Source organism: Barbus barbus (assembly GCF_936440315.1).
Source record: "Barbus barbus genome assembly, chromosome: 10".
Classification (NCBI taxonomy): Eukaryota; Metazoa; Chordata; class Actinopteri; order Cypriniformes; family Cyprinidae; genus Barbus; species Barbus barbus.
The window spans coordinates 24,549,719-24,571,572 of record NC_136738.1 but is presented as its reverse complement, the minus strand read 5'-3'; the positions used below and the strand labels follow the sequence as shown (position 1 = coordinate 24,571,572).

Below are 21,854 nucleotides of genomic sequence, written 5' to 3'. Positions count from 1 at the left end.
AATTCAATAGCTTTGTTTTAAATGGGCACTATTCACACCATCATTTGTGCCACTAATGAACTGTTTTGATTAACAGTCTTTAATAATCAATACAAAAGCTACGTTTGTCATTTCTGTTTGTATTACACCTAAAAAGAAGCTGTAATTAAAGGATCCAGTGAGACTGAGAGATCTGTAGTTGTGGAGTATGAAACAATACAGTCTAATGCCAAATAGTTACAGCATTGTTCATTGAGTTCATTGAGTACATACTGCAAGTATGTTACAAGCCTCAGTTATGATAACAAAAAAGGGTATATTAATATGAAATTATGTTCTCAAATGTGTGCACAACCAACAGTGGTGCTGCACAGACTGAAAAAATCCAACGAGCGTTGCAAATTTTAGCACAAGTCAAGCCAGCTGTTATTTAAAGGGGGAAAAACATATCCATATCCAAAAATACATAATTAAATGGATTACATAAGTACATAATTCATATATACTAAAATAAATAAATAACACATAGAAAATGGGACCATTATAGGTTTTTTTTTTTACATTGTAACATTTTTATGAGAAATTAAGTACATTTTTTCATTACTGCAATGTATCTGGATATATTTTAACAAGAATAAGAGTTAGTATGGCCATGTACAATCCAAAACATTGTTTTGTCATGTTGGTGCAAACTTTACTCAACGAACGGCAGAGAACGTGCATTAAATTACAAGATCAGTCTCCCTGTCTATTCCTATGATCCTGAGATTTGTTTACACACAAACCCAAGCACATAGCAACACTACCATTCTTGACATTAACATGTCAACAATAAACATGAAGGAAGAAAAAGGATAAAATGAGCCGAATGCCAATAAGATGAGACGTGTTGGGGGAGACGTGGGCAGCAATTTGATGTTTTGTTTTTGGCTCCTGCTGCCCACTGTCTAGCCCTCATCTTGCAATTTCATTGGCTGTTGCTCATCGCTGCTCTCTTGCTAGTGACAATGCGCAGACCTAACGAATGGTTGGCCAGATTTCAAAACAGTTTGAAATGTATTGTAGCATCTGCGCAAATTGGAAGAGTGTCACAACGAGTTGGCTACTATCTGGGGCTGTTTGTCGCAGATGTACAATATACAAGAGAAACAAGCTTCATCTTGTCATATGAACTATATCTATCTATATATCTCTAGTTAGCAGATGCTTAAGATCTATCTATCCATCCATCTATACACACACATACATATATATACATACATACATACATACATACATACATACACATATACATACATATATATATACTGTATATTACACACATACATACATACAGTGCCCTCCATAAGTATTGGGACAGTAAAGACAAAATTGCTCTGTTGGCTGTGGAGTCAAGACATTTGCAAATATGATTAAAAGATGAATATGAGACAAAACTACAGAATGTCACATTTTATTATTAGCCGTTTCAACACATACATGTTTTACCAAATAAAAAGAACAGCACTTTTAGAGTTCATCCCACTCATTAATGTGAGCATAAGTATTGGGACAGTTGAACAGAAGGCAGATATAAAAGATTAAAAGCTATTATTTAGCTGCGGAACCCTTGCGCACAATCACAGCAGTGAGTCTGGGACCCATAGACATCACCAGACTCTTGGTCTCATCCTTTGAAATACTTTTCCCAGCCTTTAATGCAGCCAATTCCAATTGTTGCTTGTTTTGGGGAGTTTCTACCTTTACTCTCCTCTCCAGCTGGAGAAATTCATGTGCAATCGGATTTAAATCTGGAGATTGACTTGGGCAATCTAACACTTTCCATTTCTTTGCCCTTATAAATTCCTTGACTGAACTGGCAGGGTGTTTTGAGTCATTGTCCTGATGCAATATGAAGCACTTCTCTTGAATATTGGTAGGCAAGATGGTTTTGTACCCTTCTAAATTCATTCTGCTACTGTCATCATACATTAAGTCATCAGTAAAGTTGAGAGGGCCTGTTCCAGAGGCAGCCATGCATGCCCATGCCATGATACCACCTCCACCATGCTTTACAGATGAGGTTGTATGCTTAGGATCATTGCAGTTCCCTTTTTTCTCCACATTTTTGCTTTCCCATCACTTAGATAAAGGTTCATCTTTGTCTCATCGGTCCATAAACACAGTTCCAAAACTCTTCTGGCTCACATTTGTGCTTTTTTGCAAACTCTAATCTTGCCTTTCTATTTTTGGTGCTGGTCAGAGGTTTACATCTTGCTGTGTAGCATCTGTAATTCTGTGTCAAAGTCTCCTGAGGACAGTAGATTGTCAGAGCATCATTCCAGCTTTCTGGAAGTTGTTGGTGATTTTACAGACACGTCTTTTAGGGTTAATTTTCACAGATTTTATGATTTGTCTGTCATCAACTACTGTTGTTTTCTCAGGTAGTTGTTGGTTGCTGGTGTCACTGGTGGTTTCCAAACTCTTGATTTCTCCATGCCCTTTGTTTTTGCTATAGCTCTAATTGACTTCCTCTTTTCTTTTAGCATCCAAATGTGTGTCATCATCGAATGCAAGATTCAGAATACAGAAGTAATGGATGTAACTGATACGACACATTCCCTGCTTTTAATATCTGAAGAATTAATGCAACAGGACACAGCTGATCACTTAGAAAGACCTGTGAGGCAACTGTTCCAATACTTATGCTCACATCAGATAGAGGGATGAAACTCTAAAAGTGCTGAACTTCTTAGCTGGTAAAATATCTATGTTGAATAACTCAATAATAAAACGTGACATTCTGTAGTTTTGTCTCATATTCATCTTTTAATCATATTTGTAAATGTCTCGACTCCACAGCCAACAGAGCAATTTTGACTTTACTGTTCCAATACTTTTGGAGGGCACTGTATGTATATATACATACATATACATATACATATATACATGTATATGAAACCTCAACCATCTTGGTTGTTTGTCTTTCTTTTTCTTGCCATTGTCACTTTGGTCTTGCTTAGGGTTTGTGTAAGACACTATTTTTGTCAAACATATTCTTTATGGAAGACTATGGAATATGTAAAAAGGACTATACAACTCAGATGAATTATAATGAAGTGCATTAAACTGTGTTTGTCTTCACAAATAATAACAGAGGCAGAAGAGATACACAAGTAATTAATCTCCCTTTGCTTCCTCGAGCCTAAACATTTAAAATGGTTTTTACCATATCAGAAACATACATCATATTTAACTGTTATGACCTATTGTAAATATTTTACAATATCTATGCTGTCATTTGGCAGATGTTACGCCACCTGCACATTTCAGTGCTCCATATAATTGCAATCACACATCATGCTTTAGGAGAATGCAACAGAATTTTGATTCATTTTCCTGTAACGCTAAAAGGTTTATGAAAAGCCTGGATATGTGCTTTGGGACCGAAGCTACAGCTGCAGTATTTCTGAAAGAACAGAAGGCTTACATGGAGCATAGAACATGACCAAGGCGTGTTTCTTCTTTTTCAGAAATTCCCTGAAATCTTCGGCTCCCAGGTGGCTCACGCTGGACGGCATCTCATCCCATGACTTCTCTGGAGGAGGTGGAGCCTGGGGACTGAGAGAAACAGAGAGAAAGGGCCTGTGATTAAATAGGTAAGCTTAGGCTGACATCTCAGAAACTGTAACACTCAGCCACGTTAGGTCACTGTGAAATAACTGTGAAAATTTTTATAATCACTTCAATATACTGAATAAAATACCGATGTAATTAGACTTACACCCATGAGTTCAGAGAAAATAACGGCTGCCAAAGTATTTAGACATTTAAGCCAGAATTTAATTGCATAAAATTATTTCTATAATAACAAAAGTATTCATTTCTTGGTGTTCAACCACGGTGAACGTAAGAGATTTTTTACTGACCCCAAACCGTTGAATAATAGTGTATATGTATGGTTTGATATTTTGTTATTGCAATTCTAATGCTTTTTGAGGCTACATTATATGCATATCACGCAACAAACAATTTCAAACATGACTGCACCTCAGGACTAAACAAAACCCAAACTTGGGCTCTCCTGACATCCCATGTCCCATGGTATTATCGTATTGCATGACTACAAGTCCTCAGTATTTGCCATCTGACAACACGCTGGGCCCTGCTGTTCTGGGACCTGTGAGATGCCACTTAAACTCATAGCTGATGCCCGCACAGAAGGACTGCTCTAGGATCAAAGCAAGGCCAAGCTCTTCCACTGAGAGGTCAGTTTAGCAGTGATTGATTGTAGTCAAGCTCTGTTGAACACATCCCAAAGAGTCAAGGGAGACAGCAGTGTAAAAGTAAATTCTCAAGCTCTCAGCCCACACGCAGGTTGCTCTTTAGAATCAGTCAGTGTGTGTTTTCGAGAGCATGTTCCTATTGACTGAACCCCTGTCATTTATGTGGCCCTCTTAGTGTGAAGTTCGGTAATGCGTGAAAAACATCTCCAGGTCAAATGTATGTGGCCCTTTCAAACAATTCTGCAGTCTCGCTTTTTTTTTTCAGAAGTCTAACACTTGTTCTAACTAGGTAACATTCAGTTACCACTTTAACATAAAAACAAGACCATCAGTGGGCACTTGGACACATTTTTAGTATTTATAATGGACCTTCCTGACTATTTATAGAGTTAAGAGACTGCAAAGGGGAAGAGCAGCACAACAAAAAGCAATTTCTGCCTCACCTGTACCTGACCTTAGTTGAGCACTACATCCACTTCCATCAGAAATAAAAATGACAAAGTGTGAAGAAATAAATGAAAGCAAAAACAAGCATTTACCCATGTAGACCTCCATCCACCTACATAAACAACTACATCCAGTCAAAAACAGCCATTGTGTTTTATCTGTTTTGTACATTAATGCCTCTGCAGAGATGCATTGCAGAAACAGCATATTTTCAAGGCCTTTTTTTTACACTTTTATATAGGGACAGTAGAGAAAGAGGGCAGAATACAATAATAAATTTAATAGAGATTTTATCAAATTTAGGTCAAAAGAAGCAGAAATGAAGTATAAGCTATATAAAAATAAATTAACAACAATAATGAGGCAAGCGAAAAAAGATTATTTTGGGAGCTTATTGGAAAAAAACAAAACTGATATTAAAGGAACATGGAATATTTTGAATAAGCTGATTGGGAAAAGTACATCAGGTCAGGACAGTACACCACATTATTTTATAAACGAGGATAATAAGAAAATTGAAAACTTAAACGAAGTAGTAAATGAATTTAACTCCTTTTTTGTAAATGTGGGACCCAAGCTAGCAGAGAATATTGAAAAACATAATTCAGGGTTACAGAATGGAGGGATAAGGGGGAGTAGAGTCCTTCAATCAATGTTTCTTGGAGATGTTAGTGAAAATAAAATTCTTTCTATAGTAAATGCATTAAAAAACAAGACATCTACAGATACGGATGGGTTAGATATGATTATTGTGAAAAAAACCATTGATTGTATTGTTAAACCCTTAAGTTATATATTTAATCTTTCATTTCAAACAGGGATCTTCCCTAATAGGATGAAGGTAGCAAAGGTGGTCCCACTATACAAAGACGGTGATAAGCATATGTTTACAAATTATAGACCAATTTCGTTATTATCTCAATTTTCTAAAGTCCTTGAAAAAGTTTTTGTGCAAAAATTAGATGAATTTATTGAAAAAAAACAGTTGTTAAACGAGAGCCAGTATGGATTCCGTTTAGGTAGATCTACAGCTTCTGCGACCATGAATATAGTTGAGGACATAGTAAGTGCAACTGACAATAAGAAACACACAATAGGTGTGTTTATCGACTTAAAGAAAGCATTTGATACAATTGATCATTCAATCTTGTTATTAAAGTTACAATTATATGGTGTGAGAGGAATAGTATTGGACTGGTTAAGTAGTTATTTGAACAAAAGACAACAGCATGTTCAGTATAATAACAACAAATCGAATAATATGCAAATTCATTGTGGTATACCGCAAGGTTCAGTTTTAGGACCAAAATTATTTATACTGTACATTAATGATATTTGCGATGTATCTAAGTTATTGAATTTTGTTCTATTTGCAGATGACACAAACATTTACCTCTCAGGAAATGACTTAAATGAATTGGTACTTAGTATGGAACAAGAAATGGTTAAAGTGAAGGAATGGTTTGACATGAATAGGTTGTCATTAAATCTAAAGAAAACAAAGTTTATGATTTTTGGTAATAAAAAAAAAGATGAAAGTATTGTATTATCAATAGCAGGAACAAAAATAATGAAAGTTAGGGAAATTAGGTTTTTGGGTGTGCTATTAGATGAAGGGTTGACTTGGAAACCACATATCTCATACATACAAAAAAAGATATCTAAGAGTATTTTTTTATTGAATAAGGTAAAACATGTGTTAGATTATAAGGCCTTGAGAACCTTGTATTGTGCACTGGTGTTGCCTTATATTAGCTACTGTGTGGAGGTGTGGGGAAACACATACCAAAGCAACACAAAGTCACTCTTTCTATTACAAAAGAGAGTCATACGAATTATATTTAAAACAGATTATAGAGAGCATACAAATGCTTTATTTTTTGGCTCTAAATTGTTAAAATTTAAAGAATTGGTTGAATTACGGACACTTATTGTTATGTTTAAAGCAAAAGATAAAATATTGCCCACAAACCTTCAACACTTGTTTATTCTTATAGAAAATGAAGGGAGAAGAAAGGGACATTTTAAGTATCCAATTGTAAGGACAACAGCAAAACAAATGTGTACTTCAGTGGTGGGAGTGAAAGTTTGGAATTCTCTGCAAAATGAACTAAAGCAATGTAAAAATATATTTCAGTTTAAAAAAGGATTTAAAGAGAAAACAATGGATTTATATGAACACTTATAGAAATTGATGATTATGATGATGATGGTTGTGATTATGGTTTGCTTTTGTTTTGGATGAATACTTATATAAATTGATGATGATGGTTGTTATTATGGTTTGCTTTTGCTTTGGAATCTGTGTCGGGTTGATGTTTTTGGTTTCTAGTTTGTTCATTTGTTATTGTTATGTATTGATGGGGACTTGAAACGTTGAGTTTTTGGATATGACTTTGTTGTTGTTTTTTTTTTTTTTTTTTGAGGGGGCAGGAAATATAAGATATTCTTCATCCTGCCTCCTTTTCATCATGGTTTTATAAATTATATGTATGAGGATGATGAAGTAAGTTTTGTGGGAAAAAAATATCCATGAATGAAATAAACATAAACATAAATTAATAATATAATAAAAGTATTGTAATAAAATATTAACAATAAATTATTATTATTATTCCTATTATTATTATTATTAGTAGTAGTAGTAGTACTACTACTACTATTATAAATGGACCAAACTATTCATATGCCAAATATTTAACGGGCATAACCATAATTTAAATGCAATAATATTATAATACTAAAACAATAATAATAATAAAAAAAAACTACTAATAACAGAATATCTCTTGTTGCAACAACTTACTGAATTAATATAGATATAATTTAATTTCTCATGCTGATGGTCAGTAAATCACTGAACAACAGAGTTAAACTCACTTCTGCAGCCACTCGATGATCTTGTCTTTGCTCCGTAGTTGAGGAAGTGTGTACTTCTCCTCCCCCTTTTCAAAGTACTTCACTGTTGGGAAGCCTGAGATTTTCAACCGCTCTCCGATGGATTTGTGAATAGTGGCATCCACTGCTGCCAAAACACCAGGGCTCTGAAACAATGCGAACATAGAAAGATAGAAAAGCACAGTTTAATTTTGAACTTAAAAACACACCATACTGTATGTTATCTGACAGTTGATAGGTCAGATTCACCTAGATTGTGCAAACAGATCCTAAATGTTGGACACTGTTAGTCTATTAAACTGTGTGCAAACTGCTCTTTTTCAAAAGGATAAATGTGATTGAGGTGCCAAGCTAATTAGAGACGCTAATTTTTTTAACCCAAATCACTCACTAAAAACTTTTCAGCAATTATGGAACTCATTAGGTATAAAATGTCTATTCACAACTTAATTAAAATCATGAGGCAATTTGAGAACAGAGCAAGTTGCTATTTTAATATTGATTGTGTTCCGTGGTTGAAGGGACCTCCTGTAGGTGGAGTAGATGAGATGCATATTTATTCAACGATTTCTGAATCTCAGGAATGGAGATTGAGGATATAGGAATCAGTTCCTTTAAATTCATGTTCAAACCTTAGATTTTAAAACCACTTTCTTTGTATAAAGACAGAATATGTCTATCTCTTTATCTAACTGGTTTAAATTAGGAATGTTAAAGTTAACCTGTTAATTAATGTGATGAAAAAACAAACTATTTGCATTGTGCATCCAGCGCATTTAGATTTGAGAAATATCATATCTTTATACACAAAGAGCACTGTTGCAAAGAAACAAACATTTCAAGTGTCATCCACACAAATTGCAGAAAATTATATTTACACAAAGGCCTATTATTTAGACACATTTCTGACATCCCCGGTTTAAACACAATCAATTTGTTGTTGAAGTTCTGGAGACAACAGGCAAGATTTTTTGATGAAATGACAGCACAATTTGGCACGGCTTTGTTTCCACGATTATAAAGCTGCGAAATAGACTGCCATTATGAATGTTTCCTCAGCTTAAACTCAATTAACTCCCTCTATTTGCACACATCTGTCAGAGGGATACCTTATATTTATGATGAGAGTCTTGGTAATTATCACAAACAAAGGATTTGTGTTCGAGTTTAGGCACCAACCCTGCAGGGGCCAAATAATCTATGGACCGCTATCGGAGCTGTGAGCCAATTAGAAGTGTATGCAAACCAAACCACTTGACTACAAATACACAAACACATCTCATTAAAGTAACGGCACTGCATGTCAACAACACACTTGAGAGAGATAAGCGTGGCCGCTTGAACTTCTCCACCATCCACTTACAAAATGGCATATTTGTAACTCCTGTCTTACATTCATATATTCACATTTAAACATCCTTATTCCAAAGTCTCCATGAGATGCAAATTGAAAATGCTTTAAAAAAAAATCTCAACATGTTTTTAAACCATGTGTAGGGCCGTGAGCGCAAGGAATGAGAAAAATAAATGACTTCAGCTCTCTCGGGGGAGAAGATGTGAGGGCTAGAGCATGCAATAGATAATGCATAACGTGTCATCATTGAACTCTGGGAAGAGCATCACTCCGAGTAGCTCCAAGCTGAAGGCTAGAGGGACGGCACAGAGGAAAAGGAAAATGAGATAAATACTCCAACTATAAGGCTCTGGTGACTGCAGTTGGCCTGCAACTATGGACGAGAGAACAGAGCCAGCATTGCAGACACACCCGGAAAATGAGAAAAACACCACTCGCAAAACATGGCCAGAGATGTTTGTGAACTGTATATGTCTCATGTAATAAATTTAAAGCCTAAAAAAATTACCATGGCATGCAAGGACGGAAATGTTGAATCGGAGGTTGAAAGAGTAAAACATTTTCGGATTTGCCGCGGGGTGTTATCAAATTGTCTAGGATGATGGAAAATTACAGTTGGCTTATTTTAATCAAGTCAATTGGACACAGACTTTTTACAAGGAATGCCTCAAAGTGACAATTACACACCTAGAACCATTTCATCAAGTACATAGGTGTTTTCTTGCCTCCATGTTGTCTTCTGTAAAGTCTGTTAGAATTTTATGACAAGCAAATATATGAGCATTATCCATTCCCTATATGTCAGAGAATTAGAATGAAGGAACTCACATCTGGCTCTTTATTGAGGATCTCAGCAGCTTCATCATACTCTGGTTTCATCTTCTTACAGTGGCCACACCCTAAAAACCATCACAATGAAGAAAATTAGAATGTGATTAATTTTAACATCATGAAAAAAAGAGAAAAATGTGAAAATGTTTTAACAAAATGTTTACAGTAGTGCTTTGAAGTTGATGTGCACTTAAGATAACAATGAAAACTCACATTAATAATATAAATAATATTTAAAATAAAAATAATATTATAATATTTCCTATTTTTAATTAAATACATGCAGCTGTGGTGAACATAAACATTTTTTCTTTTTCTTTTAAATCTTTCCAGTATTCTTTCCAAACCCAAACTTTTGAATGGTAGTTCATATACACCACAAAACATTTGGAAAACCCTGCTAGCCAAAGGTGGTTTAATGGCTGGCCTGGTTTGACAACTTTAAAAGGGGTTTTGGATACTTGAACTGCTAAACACTAACTTGACCAGGTTGAGAGGTCAGCAAGACTAGCCAAACCAGTATAAAACAGCAAACCTTCTTAGGCCAGTTTAAGTCTTTTCTCAACAGGGTTGTCATGCATAATTGACAAAAACAACAACTTGATATCCATAAAAGACTACAACATGTCAATCATAAACAAACAGGACAAAAGAAATTATACTTCCAATAAAGAGATCCCTTTCCAATTCCCCACCTGTTACATAATCATAAAAGCCTTTACAGTATTCATAAGCCAGAACTCACTTAGTCAAGCCTGGATCTAATATGTATTTATTTACACAATGGGAATATGAACAAATCACGTCACTGATTCATAAATGGTTTGCATTTTTGCTAAGAACTATGTACAAGAGTTTATTACTGTATTATTATTAAGGGTGACTCAAAATCAGGTCACATGAAATTACACACTGAGGGGGGACGAGTGTCAGCATGCATTTTGTCTAGTTAATCTGATGCAGGTAAAGCATTTTAGCATTTGTTTTGACAAATTCAAGAGTGTGCATTGAGAAGCCAAGCCGATGTTGTCATTGGCATTATGATAGCTGAGTGCATGTGAATTGATGTTTGTGTGTAAAGGATATATCATTTGACATTGTTGATGAGAATGTAAACAAGTCATCCGGTACCTTGACAGTGTATTAATGTGGAGAGAGAGTATGTGCACATATGCTCAGTGGTGGGTTGTAGGATACACCCTGTGCCGTACAGGAAATGAACATGTTCTATCAGAAGTGTTTGATCAAAAATGTATGAAAGCTGACAGCCATCTTCCTTCAATCACTAAAAAAAGCAACCTCCCAAGAAATTGAAATACTACCAACCATACTCATATCAGCAAATCGGTGTCAGGTAGAAACATTTGAGAATAAAAATTGATAGACAAAAACATCAACAGTACACAAGTGCAATTCAACCAACATAAAGAGAAGCTTTTTTGTCTCTCTCTGATCTCTTCAGTGGTTCAAATTAGACTTCGCTCGCCAAGGTAATTGGAGTACCATATATAAACCATTGTACAGTACATTGCATATTTGACAGTAGGCTATGTGGATCATGGACGACCATGGTATACTGTATTTGAATGTCTTCAGTATACTCCAATGTATTTCAAGGAGTACTACTAGTTCTGCCTTTGTACGCGTGCAAAGAATAATAATGTCATCATAATAACATGCCCAAAACATTGAAATATAGGGATTTTGACAACTGACTTGTCAAGCAAACATAATCCTAAGAATTAAAGGGATGGATCACCCGAAAATGAAAATTATGCCATCATTTACTCACCCTCATATCATTCCAAACCTGTAGAACTTTCTCTTTTCTGTAGAACTCAAAAGAATGTAACAAGGTTTCAACTGTTTCTGTCCATATAAATAAAGTCAGTGGAGTCCAAATCTACAGTGGATGTCATTGAATTTATGGACATAAAACTTTTTGGCATCCACAGAATAAATAAAAGTCATATGGATTTGGAACGACATGAGTGTAACATTATTTTGTAACCCTTTGACTACCTTTAAATTTGAAAGCCATGAAAGCCCTACGTCCTGCAAGAGCAGTATTGTTGATACTCACAGGGAGCGTAGAACATGACCAGGGCTGAAGGATGCTCCTCCAGGAATGTGTCAAAAGACTCATCGGTCAGATGGAAGACCGCCGAGCCGGACTCCGACCAGGGCACCTCTGGAGTTTTAGGCTGTGGTGGCTGGGGGCTGTGCAACATATTAAACAAGTAGTTAAAAACATTTCCATTAGTCAAAATGTTTTTGTTGTTTCAAAGCCTATGAACCTCATGACTCAAAACCCTCCAAATGACTAATGTGAGACACCTAAGCTCTAAACTGGACACAGCCAATTCACATCTCACAACTCATTTCAGCTCTACATCTGGTGAGGAACGGTCACACCCACATGACTAAAGAAAGCTAGTCTGAGCTCGCAATTCACATCTGTCTCCTCACGGGCTCTGTGCCCATATAAGTGTGGCCCAAATGAGTGGCTCGTAGAGTGGATAGAGCCAAGAGCTTGTCTCCTAGAAATGCGTGAGCTGAACAAAGACCAGCCAGAGGAAACTATGCCAGGGATACAGACTGGCAAACACAACCATTCAGTGGGTAAAGTGCATCAGTAAATGTTCTCCCATTCAAACTCTCACTATCTTCATTCAAAATTAATTCTACAAGACAAGCCAGGGATACATCTGCAAGCTCTTTGAGAGCAGGAGGTCACAATTGTAAGTCTCTTAACATGCACTTGTACTGGTCAATCAACTCCAGCTGTCATGTGACCCTGGACCATAAAACCAGTCTTAAGTCGCTGGGGTATATTTGTAGCAATAGCCAAAAATACATTGTATGGGTCAAAATTATCGATTTTTCTTTTATGCCAAAGCTCATTAGTACATTAGGTAAAGATCATGCTCCATGAAGATATTTTGTAAATTTCCTACTGTAAATATATCAAAACTTAATTTTTGATTAGTAATATGCATTGCTAAGAACTTCATTTGGACAACTTTAAAGGTGATTTTCTCAATATTTAGATTTTTTTGCACCCTCAGATTCCAAATGTTCAAATAGTTGTATCTCGGCCAAATATTGTCCTATCCCAACAATCCATACAGGTATATCAATGGAAAGCTTATTTATTCAATACTTTCATATTATGTATAAATCTCAATTTCGGAAAATTGACCCTTATGACTGGTTTTGTGGTCCAGGGTCATATATAGTTTATGGAATCACAATAATGATTTTCTGTGTCTCACAAACTATGGTCCACCCACAGTTCCTTTATTGACCGTCTCATACAAAAATGGTGCGAGCTGATTGAATAACTAGTTCCAAACTAACTGGTTAGCAACTTTCAGGAGTCATGGATGACATTTTTTTTTATCAGTCCCCCTAAAATTTATCATAATTTAACTAAATCTTTGAAACATTTAAAGAAGAAGAAAGTTTTATTTATATAGGGCCTTTCCCTTGCTCAAGGTCACTTTAAATAGTGCTATACAAAACATTTACATACCCAAAAGAAAATACAAACATATAGGCCAAATAAAGCCACATTATTCAAAATACAAATTAAACAGATACGCTTTAAGCTGAGTCTTGAAGGTAGACAAAGAAGATAAGTTACGAAGTGTAAGCGAATTCCATAATTTCGGAGCGTTGACACTGAATGACCTACCACCTACAGTGGACAGCCGATAACGAGGAATGGACAAAATACCAAGCTCCCATGATCTGAGGGACCGGAGGAGAGTAGGAGTACAGTAGGTCAGACAGATATGGAGGCACAAGACCATTTAATGCTTTGAATGTTAGAAGTAATATCTTAAAATGTATACGAGATGCCACAGGTAGCCAGTGAAGATCATGCAGTAGAGGAGTAATATGAGCAAAACGCCTGGTGGAGGTAAGAAGTCGTGCTGCTGAGTTTTGAACATACTGTAACCTTGCAATAAGTTTTTTAGGCAGACCAAGAAATAGAGCATTGCAATAATCCAGACGTGATGTGATTAATGCATGAATTAAGATTTCAGCATCAGCTAGAGTCAGAGAAGATCGAATGGAATAAGAGGTTTTAACAACAAAAGAAATGTGAGAGGCAAAAGATAGAGATGAATCAAATAAGACAACAAGATTATGGACAGATGAAGAAGGCTTAACATGAACCCCGTCAATCTCAAAGGAGAGGTCCATCCTTTTGACTGAGGTAGCAGAGCCAATCATCAAAATTTCAGTTTTGTTATTATTTAGCTTAAGGAAATTCAAGGACAACCAATGCTTGATATCCCTGATGCATGCAGTAAGTGAGTCGGGCAGTGATAACTTATCAGAGCTGGTGGATAGGTAAATTTGAATGTCATCAGCATAGCAATGAAATTGAAGTCCATGCTTGCGTATGATGTCACCAAGTGGATACGTGTAAATGATAAACAGAAGTAGTCCAAGAACTGAACCTTGAGGAACACCCTGTGAAACTGGAGCGGTGGCAGATTTATACCCTTGTATGGTGATATAATATTTTCTATCGCTAATGTAGGAAATGAGACAGGAAAGAGCTGAGCCAGTGATACCGATATCAGAGAGACGAAAGATGAGTATTTCATGGCAGACTGTGTCAAATGCAGTGCTTAGATCGAGAAGAATCAAGATGTTTATTAACCCAGAGTCCATGGACAGAAGAATGTCATTAACCACACAAAGAAGAGCAGTTTCAGTGCTATGTGATGAACGAAATCCTGACTGAAAAGGTTCAAAAAGTCCATTAGCATTTAAGTAAGATCTTAATTGTGAAGCCACAACTTTTTCAAGAATTTTACTTAAGAATGGTAAATTTGAGATTGGCCTATAATTGTTCATGTCTAGATGGTCAAGAAAAAAACGTTTTTTTTAAGTATGGGAGTCACCGCAGCCATTTTTAGTTCTGCTGGAACAATGGCAGATGCTAAACTACAGTTAATCATATGTGTTATGAAAGGTTCAACCTCATGAACACATATTAAGCAAAACAGTAGGGTGTAAGATCAATCTGGCAGGATGTAGAATTTGACTTCACAATTAGATCTCTTGTGGCAGCAGAAATAGTGAGAGTAAAGGCAGAAAGAGAGTATGTTGGGTGAGCAGAGTCAGCTGACATTAAATGAACATTTGAGTCAGTTGTATGAGGGGTGTCTTTGGAAATGGATTCAGTGATTGACTTCAATTTGTCTGAAAAGTAATGAGAAAAGTTATTCACAAGCTCCTCAGATCCAGACATAACATGTTGTGGAGGATTAGTGAGTTTGTTGACCATAGCAAACAGAGATTTGGGCCTGCAAATGGAATTCTTAATAGTAGAAGAGACATATGAGGATCTTGCAGCATTGAGGGCTGTACGCTAATTGAGCAAATGTTCTTTCAAAGCCGAAGAGTGCACACTGAGTCCAGTTTTCCTATACAGTCTTTCCAAACGCAAAGTGATAGATCCAGCAATCATTAAATATAAATAATCTATAAATATTTTTACTTCTGTCTTTTTTGGTCCTTGCACTCTACTTCTATCTTGTTCGCAAAACAGACCATTTTTAACAGTGGTTTCATTTCAAACTCAGATTTACGTGCCCTTAAGCAACATTAAATACAAACCAAGCTGTGGCTGTGGCTGGTCTTGTGACATATTGATCAAACAGTCTCTTCCAGTCTAAGTGGGAAGTTATTGACCAGAATAAGTGGACCAGACTTTATGCCAATAAAAAGGTTTCTCATACTACTCACAAACTACTAATGTGTCATGCCAAAGCACATAACTTAACAATACATACACTGCTCAGGACACAGTGATTGTTAATCAGGTCTAGTTCATCTAGTTTCCCTGCATCAGCAATGTGACTAAATTTATTTCTCTTAATGTTGCTAGGCAAAATATTGTGCCACTGTATGACTGGAAGATTCATGCACTCCATAAATTACATGTTGCATTGCATGCACAGCTCTAGTGAAGTTAAACTCTGAGTGTAGACGTGCTGTAGACTGTAGTACATTTTGTTCACTTTGTCACTTTGATAGTTGGTTAAGACACTGCAGAGATTTTAAAGCCTCATCACATCTCTGTTAGGAGGCACAGAGGAGTGTTGTTTTACAGTGGGCATCGTTTCTTTCACACCACAGTTCCTGTAAAACACTCCCTGGGTAATGGTAGAGACCGCGGGCAGACGTCCAGGATGTCACACCTCTTACAAACACAGTGATTCTTTACAGCTTTTAAAATAGTAAAGGGCATAAGAATGAATGAAGAGAGGCAGTGTATGTTTGTATGTCGAGAGTTGAAATAAGGCTTACTCACTTTTTCAACCAATCAGCAATGTCTTTAGAGGTGGCTCCATAATTCTCATAGTGATGCAAGAATTTCCCCTTCCTTTTTGGAAAAAGAACAAAAATGATTAATCATAAACTGGTTGATAAAATCCAAAGCAACACAAATCATTTCATCATGAACAAACAAAAGATTTTCACCAATATAAGATGGACACAATTTTAGAGAAAAAAAAAAGGTTGTAAAATAGGTTGGAGCCATGGCTTAGTGATTAGTGCACATGCTTTCGCCACAAAGTAAGAGATGTGGGATCGATTCTGGCCCGCGTTCCTATCACGATCCCATTATTTCCTGTCTTCTCTCTACTCTCTGTATAAAAACATGGCCAAAAGTTTGTAAAACACAAACAGAAGGTATGTTTAAAGCTATTAGTATTGATTTCTACAAAAGTATACTTCAAATCTTGCCTTCTTTCAGAAAGGACATCCTAAACGGGTGCTTATTTTGTCAACATAAATTGCACTAGACAGCTTAGGATATTTGTAACCACACAACAAAGATCCAAGGCATCCAAGACTGCTGCTTGCTTCTTGCTGTCCAAGATAAACATTTTAAATGAGCGTTTGACTCAAAGCTAATTAAGCCATTTGGCCCAGGGCTCTTAACATAATCAAAGACTTCAGCTAGCAGCCTTTGTGCCCTTACTAATCCATACAACCACAAGGAGACGAGATCAGGAATGTATACAGAAATGCTTTTGAACACACAGCAGCATGCGGAAGAAGGCTTCATGCGTCGGAAACTCAAGTTTTATCTGCCATCATCTGCTCCCCTTCCATGACTGAAAATAATCTGCAGCAAGTGGGAGCTTAGCCGAGATGCTGGCATTGGACTGTCATTTGTAACGGTCACTAATCAGTTCGAATCCAAAAGCACTGTGGCAACCTAAACAAAGAAATATAATAATAAAGTGGAAAACCCATGTCCATCAAATAGAATTATCACTTTAGTGTCAGGCAAAATCTTGATTTTCTGAGTTTTAGTCTCAAGTGAGTTTCAAATGGCAAGGGACCTTAAGCTTAAAATAAAATAAAATATAATATCTAAAGAATTATGCTCTCTTTGATCAGAAGACAAATAATGCATTAGTGAAATATTAATAGATTCAAAAGAGCAGTGCTGAGGTGGGGTGGTGTGGTGTAGTCATGTAAAGATCTGGCCTTGGGCGGAGGGCCGTGTTTAATTAACCTTTGAGTAATTAAAACAGCTGTGAAATAAAGGAGCACTAAACAGAAGCTAAATGCACACAACTGCTGCCACAAGTCTATATATACAGGGAAAATGCTCTGGACAAATTGCACCAGGCAGAGAATACACATTAAAATTCTCTGATTCATTTAAGATCATAAATCATGCCTTTTGCTGGGGCGATTAGTTCTAGAATGCTACATATATAAAGCTGCCCCAAAACTGTCTCAGAAATGTATTAATTTGAACCCTTTTAATATGGAAAGATTATTTTGTGGAAGAAACGAGTACTTTTTTAAATAACGCAAATCAATTCTCTATATGCAATGCTACATTGTGCAGTGATCAAGAACATTTTGTGCTCAAACTATTTCAACAAATATTTACTAGAATTAACATTTTATGTATTTAAATCTTTGATTAACAGAGTAACTTAATAATGAAAGCCTTTAAATAGAATTCTTGCACTTTCCTTCTTTATCTATTATTTAACAGTACTGTTGTCAGTAATAAGATTAAATAAGTAAAAACCCCTGGTGTAATACATTTAACACTCCACAAAACTAGTGTTCACTAAGGTGCATTTTCTTATGCTGACATTTCATGTACTTGGGCTTTCGAGAAAAAAGGACTGGTGAATACTTCTAGGAAAAGCTCTGACGTCTCAGGCCTTAATTGGACTGTAGAAGTACCACCATTCTGTTCCTAGTTTTCTTCAAATTAAATGAATGTACAACACTATGATAATAGTGTCATAATAAAACAGAACTTGCTTAAGAAAAAAGTCAATATATCAAATACTTACAAAATACAATGATTTTGCTGGAAACAATCTTAAATTAATATTGAGATGACTTTTTTATTTGGCCATCTAGTTTGCTACAATTAAGTTACATAAAATTTCCTTCCTATTTTGTGGCATAAAATAATTCACTTGGCAACACTGGTATAGATTTACACTGTAACATCAAAAGGGCTTTAATATCAAATCAGATTTAAAGCTTAGCAATTTAGTCCATTATATTCGGTTCTTCAAAAGGTGACTTTCTTTGTGCATTCGAGTCAAAAATCAAGGCAAACTTACTCAAAGTAGCAGAAGGTTGGGTAGCCCTTGACGCTGAACTCCTGTTTGAGCCCGTCAAACTCCGCCGGGTGCACGTTCATCCCAGCCAACACCTACACAAAAGCAATGAATTAGACTTGAAACAAACAATCCCTGTCTAGCACCTCAAATACAGGAAAATGAAGATGAATGGCCACATCAGAGAGTAAACAGAAAGCGTGTCGATACAGATGACATGCAGCGACATGGCACAAGGTAAAGATCCATCTCTCTCATGACATTGCAAGGTTTGACCTAACATGCTAATCGGCCCCCGAAAGCAATTTCAACTCACTTTGGTTTTGGAGGAAATTTACTTTTAGTGACTGTGTTTGGACACATCAAAACGTGAGGGAACTTCATCCATTTTTATAGCGTGTCACATCGCTAAGTTGAAAAAGTATAGCTTGTGCCGTTAACACAAACAAACTGCACCGTTATGACAGTCTATGCTTGATGATGTATTCCAAAATAAATGTATATTATCCTAGAGTAAGTCACAAATCGTCTCCAGTGACCCGCATCCGTCAGGCCAATGAAAAATATGCAGACAAACTCTGCTGACCAGCGATTACCTCCCAAATCCATCAATGTTCCTGCAGTGCTATCAGCTTCTCACCACACGTACGTGGAAACACAGAAACACATGGGGGTAGCAAATCTACACGTCGCGTCCATACCAGCAAGCTACTCTTTCGTTATGCAAATCTTCAAACAAGCAGCTTATTTACTAGTGCTCACTTATCAGTCTGCGGTTACAGAAAAAAATACTGCTTAAATATCCCTCCATATGAAAAGAAAATACCTTACAGTAAGGTTCAATTCATTAACATTAGTTACTGGGGTCACACTTTACAATAGGTAACACTTGTTAACTATTAACTACGACTTTTCCCTCAATAAATTATTAATAGTTAGTTAGGTAGTGAAGTGAAGTGACATTCAGCCAAGTATGGTGACCCATACTCGGAATTCGTGCTCTGCATTTAACCCATCCAACGTGCACACACACAGCAGTGAACACACACACACCGTGAACATACACCCGGAGCAGTGGGCAGCCATTTATGCTGCGGCGCCCGGGGAGCAGTTGGGGGTTCGGTGCCTTGCTCAAGGTATCGTGGTATTGAGGGTGGAGAGAGCGCTGTACATTCACTCCCCCCACCTACAATTCCTGCCGGCCGGAGACTTGAACCCGCAACCTTTGGATTACAAGTCTGACTCTCTAACCATTAGGCCACGACTTCCCCAGGTAGTTGTTAAGTTTAGGTATTGGTTAGGATTAGGGATGTAGAATAAGGTCATGTACAATAAGGCATTAATATGTGCTTAATTGGCACTAATACATGGCTAATATTCTAGTAATATGCATGCTAATAAGCAACTAATAGATGTAACCGTAAAAAAGTGTTACCGTTACTGCATTAGCTGTCATAAACAAAGAATGAACATTTTTACAGTGTTTATTGATGTTTGTTGTTGTTGTTAAATGTTTGTTCCAAATATTACAATTACAGTATGTACAAGTTGAAATTGTAAAAGTTTATTAGTATACACTATTGTTCACAATTTTGGGGTTAGAGATTTTTTTTTTAAAGAAATTAATTGTTTTATTTTGCAAGGACACATTAAATTGATAAAGATATTTTTTAAACTGTTAAAAAGTCCTGAAAAAATGTATCAAGCAACACAACAATAAGAAATATTTCTTAAGCACCAAATCAGCATATTCAAATTACTTCTGAAGGACTGAAGACTGAATGGATGCTGAAAATGTAGATATCACAGGTAATATATATAAAAAAAAAAAAAAGAGTTTTAGATTCTAGTAATTTCACAATACTAGATGTGTAATCATATAGTAAATGCAGACTTTATTAGCTTTTTTACAAACATTAAAACAATCTTATTGACCCCAAACACTAGTGCATGTATAAATTAACAATAAAGTAGATTAATAAATAATGTAAAAGCACTGGTCATTGTTAGGTTATGATACCTAATATTCTAATCAATGTGAACACATTTAAACATATTGTAAAGTATTTTCAAAATAGTAATTAAGAAATCTCTCCTGTGGAGTGTTTTTTGTTTATGCAAAGGATTTTTGAGTTTACCAGTTGATAAAAGGAACAAAAGAACCTTTCCATGGTTTCTGCTGCACAATACTAAGCAATGTTCTCTTGACTTACACAAGCTTCCATGTAGAAAACACTCCCGCTTTGACATTTACAGTGGGGTCTTCTTAAAAAAATTTCAATTTGGACAATTTTAGTTTGAATGAAAGTTCAAGCATCTATGTTTGTGCTTCTGAGAACATTCAAAGATGAGAGACGGGGGAAAAAGACGGAGGGAGATTTAAGAAGGACTGAGAGAGAAAAATGTGTAGTGAGGTATACTGTGGGTTTCCAAGCAGTGCACATAAAGATATTGAGCTGAGCTGGCATATAATCCATACCTCACCATAGAATTCAACAGCAGGAAGTATATCCTATAACTATACTATGAAATCAGCAGAAGGGCTTTTAAGCAAAATTGCTTCTTCCTCTAATGAGGGGGAACTAAACGTTCTGTCAAAAAGGGACATCAATGGTTTCGCAAAAACATCCCACCTGTTAGGAAATTCAACAACTGAATCAGAAAAATTGATTGAGATACAGTCTAGCAGGGAAAATAGGAAACGGAGGACTCAATAGGCCATGACTCTGACATGCTAGTAGTGTACTTACATATTTCCCCTTTGTCTCAGTTGCTGCTTGCTGGAAAATGGGCTGCATCCTTTTACATACGCCACACCCTACATGTAGAAGAGATGTTACAGTTTAAGATGCATTAGTGAAAAAAGGTCCAGAGCCTATTGCCACAAATGTAGCAAAGTATGAATCACAGCTCACACAGATGTCACTTTCAAAACCAAGCAGCTTTCTGTAGGTAAATGTGGTGAAACCAATTGACCAAAGTGGAGCATTGCAAAATCTGTGTGAGAATCTTTCGTCCTTACAAGAAATTCATGATTGCACTCATTCCTATTGAAATGACTAGATTTCACATGCAAAAAATTTGTCAAGCAATGATAAATATGATCACACCATGTTTTTGCACAGAAAGGCTGCACAATATTACTCAATATTTGTATTATGACACCATGTTCATAGTGCAAATTGTGTGAGATGAGTTATACACCAAAGTTTAATACTTACATTACCGTTCAAAAGTTTGAGGTCGGTAAGATATTTTAAATGTTCTTTTTATTTTAGCAGAAATTACAGTAAAAACTATTATACAATTTATACAAAATATTTCCACAATTTAAAATCACTGTTTTAATATATTGTAAAAAATAATGCCTTACTGTCCATTTTGATCAATTTATTGCATCCTTACTACAATATATATATATAAAACCAAACTATTAAAGGTAGT

At 36.1% G+C, this 21,854-nt stretch overlaps 1 protein-coding gene across 1 annotated transcript in view; it reads right to left on the bottom strand.

Moving 5' to 3' along the window:
* The window catches only part of LOC306875754 (protein disulfide-isomerase A5-like), a 51,679-nt gene that overhangs the window by 10,907 nt on the left and 18,918 nt on the right, over positions 1-21,854 (bottom strand). Inside the window, exons 8-14 of the mRNA XM_079426473.1 lie at positions 21,161-21,228; positions 18,414-18,505; positions 16,112-16,183; positions 11,858-11,994; positions 9,772-9,842; positions 7,572-7,735; positions 3,449-3,579 (exon numbers count right to left, since the gene is read on the bottom strand). Coding sequence (XP_079282599.1) covers positions 3,449-3,579; positions 7,572-7,735; positions 9,772-9,842; positions 11,858-11,994; positions 16,112-16,183; positions 18,414-18,505; positions 21,161-21,228 — 735 coding nt within the window. The remainder of the gene's footprint in view (positions 1-3,448; positions 3,580-7,571; positions 7,736-9,771; positions 9,843-11,857; positions 11,995-16,111; positions 16,184-18,413; positions 18,506-21,160; positions 21,229-21,854) is intronic.